Consider the following 12,344-nt stretch of genomic DNA (forward strand, 5'->3'; position numbering starts at 1 on the left):
TATGGACAGTGGTAACTAGATTTCAGTCGTAATATATGGACAGCGAACATCTTAGCTGCGATACCTATTTATTAGGTGCAACAGCAAATCGTTTTGCTTTAGAAATTTATTTTGCAAACCATGATTAGCTATGGTAGCGAAAATTTTTTTTTTCCGTGTATATTTTCTAATGAAATTCTAATGAAATTGAATATTTTGTGATATACTAAAACAAGTTTGCGCTCTAATTACCGCGGTTCTTATGCCAACTTTTTTTTCACTTAGTAATCGTTATAACTTTGAACTTATTTCTCCTATTATTAAAAAAAATATATATATATATTTTAATAAAAAAAAGCTTACTTAAATACTATATACACACGTCATACGATTGCATTATTGTAACAATGAAAATGAATAAAAAATTAATACGACTGTGTTATACAATAAATTCTGATTCAAGAATTGAGCATTAATTGATCTTTGTTAATAATATTGTGACATTAGTCTTCTTGTTAAATTGTAAATTCTGTGAAATCAAAAATAATAATATAGATTTTAAATATACATATAGATGAGACTTTGCAATTTTTTGTGTTTACATTTTATTAACTTTTAATTTAACGTTTTAAAATGAATCAAACTGATTGAACTCAAAGTCCTCGAGACATCCGCGAGTACATTTCTTTACGAGATATAATTACGATCAATAAAATACTAGCAATAAGATGTATGCTTTACGGCGTTAAATTTTTATTTGTTCCGATAGAGCAATGCAAAATAAAATTAGAAATTTATATAATAGAAATTATATAAATTTATAAGGCTTTTTAATTGTGACTGTTTGAGAAAAGCATTTCTTTTAGATATATTAGATTTGCGTTTAAACATAAATATTACACAAGTAAGATAATAAAGCGTGTGTATTATATATATGTATACATATTTATATATTTTATGCACATATAAAAAAGATTACTATTTTTATAGTCTTCCAGACTGGTATGGTCGGTTATTCGGAATCACTCACGGATCCTTCTTACCATGCTCAAATTCTGGTGCTAACATATCCGCTTATAGGAAATTACGGTGTTTTTGGTGACGAAAAAGATGAGAACGGCATACCATAGTAAGTAGCCGCAATAAAATTTAATTCAGTGCCCGTTAACGAATTCACGCAGTAACAATGTTAATCGTTATATATCGCATATAGATCGAGCGAATCAAAACTGTCGTGGAACATAAGACTTCGTCTTATATATGCTATATATATACAGGGTGTCCCAAAGCACCCTTGACAACGCTCGTGAGCAGGTAGAGCACAGTAAACTGAACAGAAAAGTCCGAGTTTTTATAAAATATATTTGCGCAAACAACCATTTTAAATTTTCAGCAGAATGTTTATGGATTAAAGTAGAATTAATATACGTATGTATATTACAATACGTATATATATACAATTTGAGAGAGAGATGTTGAAAATAATGTTTGAGAGGAAATACTAATCTTTAAAATATTAATTTTGATATAGCTGGTTCGAGTCACACCGTATTTGGGCCGCTGGGCTAGTAGTCGGAGAAATTTGTGAACGACCCAGTCATTGGCGGCAAACCAAGACGCTATCCGCATGGATGAAAGAACAAAATGTACCTGGAATATATGAGATCGACACACGAGCATTGACAAAAGTTATTCGCGAAAAAGGTACTTTATTGGGTAGGATAATGTTTGGTCAACCACCGTCAACCACTTTGCCGATAATACCTCCAATAGAAGATCCCAACAAGAGAAATCTTGTTGCAGAAGTTTCTCTGGTAATGTAACATTTTTTTATATTAGAATTATCACATTATATAGAATTTCAAAACACTCGATTAACTTTTTGAATAATGATTTTCAATGTTCAATTTCCAATTTTCAATTTTTGGCATTGTCACGTTTATCGTGACAAATGATTAAATAGAATAACAAAAATTATTTAGTATTAATACCACAAATATGTTAGTATTCTATTACATATTAAATAAAGCTACAAAGACATTAATGCAATTTAATTCGTGCTTTTTATGGCATTATACAGACAATTCTTTTTTTTCCACATAACCTTTATACAATGATTTTTTATATAACGATTTTTAGCCGATTTCGAACGTATATCCAATATATAATCCGAATGGATATCCTCGTATATGCGTGGTTGATTGTGGATTAAAATACAATCAATTGAGATGTCTGTTAAGACGTGGTGCTCGTGTGGACGTTGTACCATGGAACTATGATTTGGATGCTGCCGAATACGACGGTCTATTCCTCAGCAACGGTCCAGGTGATCCCAGCATATGCGAAGTAACTGTCGAAAATATCCGAAAGGTTCTCTCGCAAGAAAAGAAAACACCAATTTTTGGCATATGTCTTGGACATCAATTATTATCCATAGCTGCTGGTTGTATCACATATAAAATGAAGTATGTGACGACATAAATCATATCAATACTATTTTTATCAGATTAGCAAATGCTGCTTGAGAGACAGATTTTCAAAAATGTGATAAATTACACTTTTTTGCTTCAAATGTTCTGATCTTGATATTTCCTTCCTCTATCGTTGTTCGAAATATTATTATTCTTTCATCAGAGTACAAATATCTTCCTGTCATATGATACAGAGTATAATAGATTACCGTCATACAAGTAATGTCATTCATTTTCAGCTATGGCAACCGAGGTCACAATCAACCGGCAACGCATCACAGTACCGGACGTTGTTATATGACTTCGCAGAATCACGGATTTTGCGTCGAGGCAGCTCAATTACCAGCCGATTGGGAGGTGCTCTTTACCAACACTAATGACAATACCAATGAGGGTATAGTTCATTCAAATCTGCCGTATTTCTCCGTTCAATTTCATCCGGAACACACGGCAGGACCTGAGGATCTCGAATGTCTCTTCGATGTGTTCTTGGAGAGCGTGAAGGACGAAATCGAGGGTCGTCCTAGGATCTCTATAAAGGATAGGCTCACTCAAAAGCTAATCTACGACAAATCTTCGACTCTAATTATACCCGAACGGCCTAAGAAAATATTAATTTTGGGCTCAGGAGGACTTAGCATTGGCCAAGCCGGAGAATTCGATTATTCGGGCTCTCAGGCGATAAAAGCGTTAAAAGAAGAATCGATACAGACTCTTTTGATAAATCCTAATATTGCCACGGTACAAACATCAAAAGGCATGGCCGATAAAGTATATTTCTTGCCAATTACACCAGAATATGTCGAGCAGGTAAGCTAAAATACATTTAAAGAATTAAAGATCATTTAAAGGCTAAACTTTTTGATTAATGATTTATCACTAATTACTATAATAATAACTAATTGTTTATTTTTATTTCGACAACATCGCTAATATTATACACAGAGTGTTCTAAATAGTTGTAAATTTTCGATTTGATATCTCCTATCAAAGATATGCGGATATTTACTTAATATAATATATTTCTTAATATTAAATTATTTTATAAGAAAAAAAAGAAGAATATTTTTTTTAATAATCTATTTTAGGTAATACAATCAGAGAGACCGGATGGCGTACTATTAACATTTGGTGGACAAACTGCTCTTAACTGCGGCGTAGAACTTGAAAGAAATGGCGTGTTTGCAAAGTACAATGTTAAAATCCTAGGGACGCCAATCGAATCCATCATACAGACTGAAGACAGAAAGATATTCGCAGATCGTGTCAGCGAGATAAATGAAAGAGTCGCACCGAGTGCTGCCGTGTATTCTGTTCAAGAGGTATATAAATAATTTGGCAATATCTTTTTATAGATTAAATGTCTCTTACAATTTTTTAAAATTACAATTTTATGAAATAAACAGCGCAGATTATCTTATATCAATTTTGTACAAAAATATCGTGTTCCGGTATATTTAATAAAATTTTTGATTGCTAAAAAATATTTGCGATATTTGAATCAATTATTAAGAGATCTTTGATTCTTCAATAGTATTCACAATTCTTTTTTTGTAAAAATAGAATGTTATATTTAACAAATCAACGTGTTTGTTTTCAATATATATCATTTCTTTTTAAACAGGCATTAGAAGCCGCTGAAAAACTGGGTTATCCTGTAATGGCGCGCGCTGCATTCTCGCTCGGTGGTCTCGGATCAGGTTTTGCCAATACGAAGGAAGAGCTGAGAATGCTAGCGCAACAAGCTTTAGCTCATTCCACTCAATTAATAATTGATAAATCATTGCAAGGCTGGAAGGAGGTAGAGTACGAGGTTGTCCGTGATGCGTACGACAACTGTATCACAGTATGCAATATGGAAAATGTCGATCCCCTCGGTATTCACACTGGTGAATCGATTGTCGTCGCGCCGAGTCAAACATTGTCCAATAAAGAATATAATATGCTACGAACAACTGCTATTAAGGTCATTAAGCATTTTGGCATCGTCGGAGAATGTAATATTCAATATGCGTTCAATCCTTCCTCCGAAGAATATTACATTATCGAGGTGAATGCTAGATTGTCTAGAAGCTCGGCTTTAGCCAGTAAAGCCACCGGCTATCCTTTGGCTTATGTCGCTGCCAAATTAGCTCTTGGAATACGCTTATCGGATATTCGTAATTCTGTCACTGGTAAAACAACAGCTTGTTTTGAGCCGAGTCTTGATTACTGTGTAGTTAAAATACCCAGATGGGATCTTAGCAAATTTCATCGTGTCAGTACCAAGGTATTGGATAACTCTTTAATTTTAACTTTATAAAACAATATTAGAAAGAGAGAGAATATATATAGTTCCTTAATCTATATATGTATATATATAATATAATATTTTGAAAACGTAACGATAAAATAAAAGCTAGTTGAATAAAAATGATATCGAATACTTTTCAGATCGGCAGTTCTATGAAGAGCGTAGGTGAAGTAATGGCGATCGGACGTAAATTCGAGGAAGCTTTTCAGAAGGCATTGAGAATGGCTAATGAAAATGTGAATGGCTTCGATCCTTACGTGGAGGCGATCAACGATGAAGATTTGGAAAAACCGACTGACAAAAGAATGTTCGTTCTCGCTGCTTCGATCAAGGCCGGTTACACGATCGATCGATTATACGAGCTCACCAAAATAGATCGCTGGTTTCTAGAAAAAATGAAGAACATTATCGATTATTATAGACTCTTAGAAAACATCGATTGTACAAAACTTTCGCACGACTTGCTACTGGGCGCAAAGCAGAACGGCTTCTCGGATAAACAGATTGCCGCACTTGTGAAAAGCTCCGAATTAGCTGTCAGAAGACAAAGACAGAACTATAAAATTCAACCAATGGTCAAGCAAATTGATACAGTCGCTGCTGAATGGCCAGCCACTACAAACTATCTTTATTTAACGTACAATGGCACTACCCACGATGTGAAATTTTCTGGCGGATACACAATGGTGATAGGTACACTGAGAAAAAAAAGTTGTTAACTTGACTAAATGCGTTCAACTAATTATCATTTTTTTAATTGAAATATTTAAGTACTTAAGTCAAATACGTCATGTTAGATTTGTATTATATGTATACATATAATTATTGTTTAATCGTTATATATAAGTAATCGCAATAAACAAAACTTTTCTTAATAAAAAAGATAAATTTTGCTAATTTAACATCGTGTATATATTCAATTAAATTACAAACAACTCTTTTATTATTATGACTTTTTTTATAATTACTTATATGTAAAAGGGATATGACAAGCGACTGATGATTATTGATATAAATATGATTAAACAATAAATTTAATATTAAGTAAAAGTGATATATTGTTACAAAGATCAGAAAGTATAATATATTATTTCTTTTTTAGGTTCCGGAGTATACAGAATCGGCAGCTCAGTAGAATTTGATTGGTGTGCCGTGAGTTGCCTACGCGAATTGCGAAATCTTGGACGTAAGACAATAATGGTCAATTACAACCCAGAAACAGTCAGTACAGACTATGACATGAGCGATAGATTGTACTTTGAGGAAATCTCCTTTGAAGTGGTAATGGACATATATGATTATGAGAGCCCAGAAGGTATAATATTGTCGATGGGTGGACAGCTACCAAACAATATTGCCATGGATCTGCACAGACAAGGGGCTCAAATCCTTGGAACATCGCCGGAGTCCGTCGATCGCGCCGAAAACCGTTTTAAATTTTCTCGTATGCTCGATAGCATCAAGATATCGCAACCCAGGTATGCGCGCAGTAAATATATGTACACTACTAAAAAAATAAATAAAAAATAAGGAATACTTTTTATACGCTAAAAATTGAGCTATTTTCAAACCGTTGAAACTCTGTGAAAAATCATCGTACATAAAATTAAGAAAAAATTAATTGATTTTTCGCCAAGTTTCAGCAGTTTGAAAATAGTCCGATTTTTAGCATATGAAAAGTGTTCTCTACTCTTTTTTTTTGTTTTTGAATAGTGTTTATATGAAAATTTATATTTATTGCACAATTCTATTTGCAATTGTTTCTCGTTTTAGATGGAAAGAATTGACAAATTTAAAAACTGCTATTGAATTTTGCGAGGAAGTTCACTATCCATGCCTTGTTCGGCCTTCATATGTGTTAAGTGGAGCCGCAATGAATGTTGCCTATTCAAATAATGATCTCGAGTCTTATTTGAAAAGCGCGAGCGAAGTTAGCAAAGAGCATCCTGTAGTGATATCGGAATTTATTCTCGAGGCGAAAGAAATCGACGTCGATGCTGTTGCTGATGAAGGAAAGATATATTGCATGGCAGTATCTGAACATGTTGAAAATGCCGGTGTTCATTCAGGAGATGCTACATTAGTAACGCCACCACAGGATATCAATGCGCAAACTCTGACGGAGATAAAACGTATCTCAAAAGAAGTGGCGAAATCTCTGGGAATCACTGGTCCTTTCAACATGCAACTAATTGCGAAGGTGGATATTGCTAAGTTCTTATGTGTGTTTGAAGATTGATCAATTAAAAAAGACAAATATGATTTTAATATTAATTATATATATTTTTAATAATAACAACTTCATACTATCTATTTCACCTTCTTCTTTTTTACTATTTTAATTACATATTAATTTCGTATTTTTATTGTATAAATTTATTTTTAACAGAAACTAATAAATTAATAATATCTTTATTTATGCAGGAGAATAAATTAAAAGTGATTGAGTGTAACGTAAGAGTATCCAGATCTTTTCCTTTTGTCTCGAAAACCTTAGATCATGACTTTGTCGCGACAGCAACTCGTTTAATCGTCGGCGAAAAAATTGAGCCTGTGGACGTTTTAGCTGGCTGCGGAAAAGTTGGAGTGAAAGTGCCGCAATTTTCTTTTTCCCGTCTTGCTGGTAAGAATTTCGGCTATTTATATATGCAATTTTTATAAAAGAAATTATACTTAAGTAGCATATATATTTAATATACTATATTATTCTTTTATACATCTCCTTATGCTTCTATACATCTCACGTTATTTCTTCATATTTTTGTCAGATAAATTTATTTCTTTTTGTTTATTTAAATTTTCTATCAAATTGTTCTTTATTAGTTTAAGCTCGAGTTTTTCAAGTTATTTAAATTTATTGCTTAAATAAAATACTATTCAACATTATTATAGTTAGCCTATAATATATAAAAATGATATTCAGCGGGAAATTATTTTGTCGTAATGTTGAGTATAATATTTTATGTCGTCACATCTTTTTAAACAAATTAGTAATTGTTAATTTTTTTCACGATTCTATTTTGTGTCATGCAACATACGCACGCATTTTCTCTTTCTATCGTTCTCTAAAATCATTATACAATATATTTTAAATAAACATTACCGTATTATTCTCCGCATTATTATCTGTATAATTCAATTAAAGGTGCTGATGTGATGCTGGGTGTCGAAATGGTATCTACTGGAGAAGTAGCCTGTTTCGATGAAAATCGCTACAAAGCTTATTTAAAAGCCATGATAAGCACCGGTTTTCATATTCCTCAAAAGGGTATCTTCCTCTCTATAGGAGATTTTGAGGTAATTAGATTGTATATGGGAGAAATTGTGTCTTGTTTTTACAATAAATAATAAATAAATTTTATAGATATATACTTTATACATACTTGGTGCATTATATATGTATATAGAATGTATATAGAAGAAGTAAAATATATATTTGCTTTGGAAATATATATATTTTACTTCTTTGGAGATTTGTAATATTGATAATATTTGCAATGAAAATCTCTTCCCAGTAAACACAAAGTAACAATAATAATGTTATAATTTTCCACTCAACAATGTAACTGTTACGTATAAGGCATGTTATATTGCAGTTACATTGTTGAGTGGGAAATTATGACATTGATGTTATATTACTGTTACTTTGTGTTTACTGGGTTATTACTGTTATACGATAAAGCAGTAAATTGCCGCATTCAAAGTCTTTAAATTGTATTTAAAAAAATACGTTTTTTAATAAAGATAAAAATAATCGATTTCACACACATTTCAGCATAAAGAAGAATTGTATGAGTCTATCAAAAATTTGGAAAACATGGGATACAAATTATATGGCAGCGAGGGCACCGCCGGTTTCTATATTAATAATGACCGTGGTAGAGTTGAAGTAAGTAAAAAAGCATTTATACTAATTATTACATCCTTTTAAATATATAATATTCAATTACTTTTACGTGTACAATTACATACATAAAAAGAATAATTATACATATTTACATATTATATTTACAAGGATAATTTAAAAAAATGAGATATTTATGAAAAAGATGATTGATTAATTGTTTTTTCCAAATAATTTTCTGCAATTTAAAAGTTATAAAATAGTAAAATATATGATATAATAGATTTACTTTTCTCTCGATTTCATAGCATAAATATTTTATTGAAGAGATATCATATATATTTAATCGCAATAATAAAGCACACATAACATAAATCGACAAAAATAATGAGATTAACGATAATGAAAAATATAAAACATTATGATATTGTTTTGAAATTTGTCGGTGATTTTTATTCGCAAGAGACATAAAATATCAAAAAAAAAAAATGGAAAAAATGGGAAAAAAATGAAAGATACGTATTACAAGATATAAAACAATTTTTCTAAAATTAGAATACTTCTTAATAAAAAATTTGTTTGAAATGTCTAATCTAATAACTCACACATACAATCTACTTTACAAGTTATATTCCATATTATAATAACAGTATTATCTTACAAAAGTGACTCAAATCTAACTGTGTCGTAGCAATTAGGTATTTTTATAAATTATTTTAACTATTAGTAATCACTCTGTTCGCTTTTGCATATAACGCAATGATCGAATATCAACAGTTTGCAAGGCTATACGCACGCTCAGTCTTCCTCGAATACTTACTAAATTGATTATCAATCACTTTCGAAATATAATAATGAATATTATTTTAATCAGGGGACCCGCCTTAAACATTGAATACTAACATTTGTCTTTTCAATAGTTTTCATATACACCCTGAGCTTAATAAAAACATATATCATATAGATGTTTCGCTTAAATAATCCGTTAGAGAGACTACTCTTTGAATTGTATCTGAGGTCGACTCGTCACTTTGATTCTTCGATACAGGTTTTCTCGACGTATAAGAATCTTCTTCGCTCGTTGTAACGTTTGCAATTTTTATATTTTCCTCCACGTTTTTCTCATCTTTAAACCGTACTTCATGAGTGATTTCTTTCGTGATCTTATCTGTGTATTCCTCCATATATTCATGGCTAGATTGTGGTTGTTCATCTTTTGGCCTGTAACGATCTTTTAAAGTACTGACGAATATAGGCTCTGCATTCCTCTTGGGTGTCTCCGGCGGCTCGTTTGGTAATTTCGTTGAATTCGTCGCCGCTTTCATTCTTAAAGCGTGGATCTTGTCGCGATAAGCTTTAGCGTCGTTCTTGTATCTGGTCAGGTCCGATAGGATAATCGAGAGTCGATCGGCTTGATCGAGATAAACCTCTTTCTGATGATAAGACCTATACCTATGACAGCATTCGGCCATTTTTATAAAATGTCTAACAAAGAAATCCAACAGAGCAGCCAACCTTAAACCTTCCAACTTGGCACAGCGTTCCTAAAAAAAAAAAAAGAAGAAGAAAAATGAGAGACGCGAATATGAGTTGGCCGTGACTCTTGATCCATTAATCACAAAGAGGAATGAAGATAAGATTAGATTTGCGAAGTGTCGTGTAACATTATGGATTGATTTGGCGCTTTTTGTCTAGCATAATCGTTTACGATAGTGATATGTTATGTTGGATTGCTCTCCAATCGATCACATATTTCAATCGATAATCTTATCGCTTAAGGAACTCACCGAGATTTCGACGATAAAGTCCGTGGCCTTGCGTGGGGTGATAAGCGTTTTACTCGTAATTACTCGCGTACTATAGTTTTGCTGATCCTTCATTCGAGCGGTGTCCCAGAATCCACCAGATCTATTGTAAATCTCTTCCCTATGGGACTCTTCGGTTGTTCTCGGCATGTCTATGGCCGGGTTAACTACAGCTAACCACGGTTGAACTGTCAGTATCTTGAATAGCTTCGCAAAGTCCAATCGTGGAAAGAATTTGTTACTATGCTTGATGTTCTCCATTGCATGGAACACGTACATAATAGGATTCTCAATTATCCTCTTTAGTTGTTTCTGGCTGCGCAACAAATAGTCGCACGACACTTTGCTAAACATGTTTTTGTCACGGACAAAATAGTCAGGCATGGTCGGCTCGTTTTGGCTGATGCAGCGATAAAGACTGATCAGCAGCTTGTTTAGACACTCACCGGTCCGATTGTCAGGCCACTGCGAGGGTCGGTCGTCTTCTTCAATCAACCAGAATAGCTTGTTTCTAATATGAGAAGTCGTCAGACCATGCATAGTATCCAGGACTGGCCTTAAGAATGTTTTATGAAGCATCAGCGCGATCAAGTACACTTGTACTTGCGAGCGGGTCATGCAAGTCTCCAGATAACGTTCCGCGGCTGGAAACGTCAGCTGCCATTCGATTTCCTGATGTATATTCTTTTTGACATTTTTATGTCTCGATAAAAGATCTCTCTTGTTTGGTAGAGAATTTTCGGGTACCACATAACAACCAAAATCCTTCACCTTGCCGATATCGTTGTAATTAGGCCACGTGCTTCTCGGTCGATCTAACCATTCCAGAGCGGATTCCGGCCATTGCAGCCATATCGTCGGCGTGATTTCGTAGGATTCGATCCTACGCAGTTTGTGGCTGTGCGATTCTATCATTTTATCGCAGTGGATAACCGAATTTTCCACGTAATTTTGATCGTTTGGTTTAAAACCTAGCAGCTCGGCCAGCTGATTTACAAAGAAGTCAACAAAATGGTTCATAAACATCTCACTGCTAGTGTAGAAGGCTTTGCAGTCATACTGCCTCTCGGCTATCCTGAGGCGAAGCTGCTTGTTATTTTGTAGTTGCTTTGTTTTCTCTCCTATTCTGTAAATATTGCCTTTGTTATTGATCTTGACTTCCTTGAAGCATTGCGGCGGGATCATCGAGTTGGGATATGTCTTGCTTGGCGCGTTCATCTTATTATGCTTCATGTTACGTCTAGCCTTTGCATTAGAAGACACAGTGTGATAGCTCCCTTCGCTATCGTAGCCGGAACTCAAGCTGCTTGGTGGTCTGAAGACTTTTGGTTTCACTGGTTTCGTAGAGTCAGGTTGTTGGTAACTTTCTTTCCTGATCTCCAATTCGCTATTCGACCACATTTTCTTGCTGTGACTTCTTTGGTTCTGCACCGAAGATATGTGCTCACAGTTAGACTCGGTTTTGATGTGATTGGATGAAGTTCTGTAAATATTTTCATGCGAGAGAGATACTTGATCTTCATATATCGTTTCATCATTGTGTAAATTGGAGAAATATCTACTATTAAAAGTAGAGGTCTGAAGATCTTTTTTCTTCATCAACATCATGTTTGAATTACGACTGTAAACGCTCTCGTTGTCGCTCTCATCATATGTTTCATCATCATTGCTAAAATTCCTCGGATATGGCGTTTCATCGAGACATCGTAATCGTATGTACCCTATTGACAAAGTTCTTGTAATTTTAGAGTCACAAGAGAATGCTATTAAAATTATTAATAAATTTTTTCCCTTAAGAATGTCATTTGAGTTGTATGTCATCTCTTTTACGGTAATTAAAGAAATTCAATCCTAATACTCAGCAAGAATACCATAAATTTTATTAAATTTTTGTTAGTTTATATCTACTATTAGAGAAATAAATTATTAAAATTAAATAATTTAATTTATAT

At 33.3% G+C, this 12,344-nt stretch overlaps 2 protein-coding genes across 3 annotated transcripts in view; one reads left to right on the forward strand and one right to left on the reverse strand.

The window, feature by feature from the left end:
• The window catches only part of LOC115242940 (CAD protein), a 31,011-nt gene that overhangs the window by 1,366 nt on the left and 17,301 nt on the right, over positions 1–12,344 (forward strand). For both annotated transcript variants that reach the window (XM_029819567.1, XM_029819568.1), the window contains exons 2-13: positions 970–1,108; positions 1,511–1,793; positions 2,119–2,444; positions 2,690–3,260; positions 3,539–3,772; positions 4,075–4,719; positions 4,884–5,436; positions 5,846–6,221; positions 6,517–6,943; positions 7,168–7,366; positions 7,889–8,040; positions 8,519–8,632. In XM_029819567.1, coding sequence (XP_029675427.1) covers positions 970–1,108; positions 1,511–1,793; positions 2,119–2,444; positions 2,690–3,260; positions 3,539–3,772; positions 4,075–4,719; positions 4,884–5,436; positions 5,846–6,221; positions 6,517–6,943; positions 7,168–7,366; positions 7,889–8,040; positions 8,519–8,632 — 4,019 coding nt within the window. The remainder of the gene's footprint in view (positions 1–969; positions 1,109–1,510; positions 1,794–2,118; positions 2,445–2,689; positions 3,261–3,538; positions 3,773–4,074; positions 4,720–4,883; positions 5,437–5,845; positions 6,222–6,516; positions 6,944–7,167; positions 7,367–7,888; positions 8,041–8,518; positions 8,633–12,344) is intronic.
• The window catches only part of LOC115242941, a 6,342-nt gene continuing 2,858 nt past the window's right edge, over positions 8,861–12,344 (reverse strand). Inside the window, exons 3-4 of the mRNA XM_029819569.1 lie at positions 10,375–12,113; positions 8,861–10,131 (exon numbers count right to left, since the gene is read on the reverse strand). Of these exons, the coding sequence (XP_029675429.1) occupies positions 9,544–10,131; positions 10,375–12,113 (2,327 nt within the window). The 3' untranslated portion in view covers positions 8,861–9,543. The remainder of the gene's footprint in view (positions 10,132–10,374; positions 12,114–12,344) is intronic.

Source organism: Formica exsecta, unplaced genomic scaffold (genome assembly GCF_003651465.1).
Source record: "Formica exsecta isolate Colony F162 unplaced genomic scaffold, ASM365146v1 scaffold66, whole genome shotgun sequence".
NCBI classification, from domain to species: Eukaryota; Metazoa; Arthropoda; class Insecta; order Hymenoptera; family Formicidae; genus Formica; species Formica exsecta.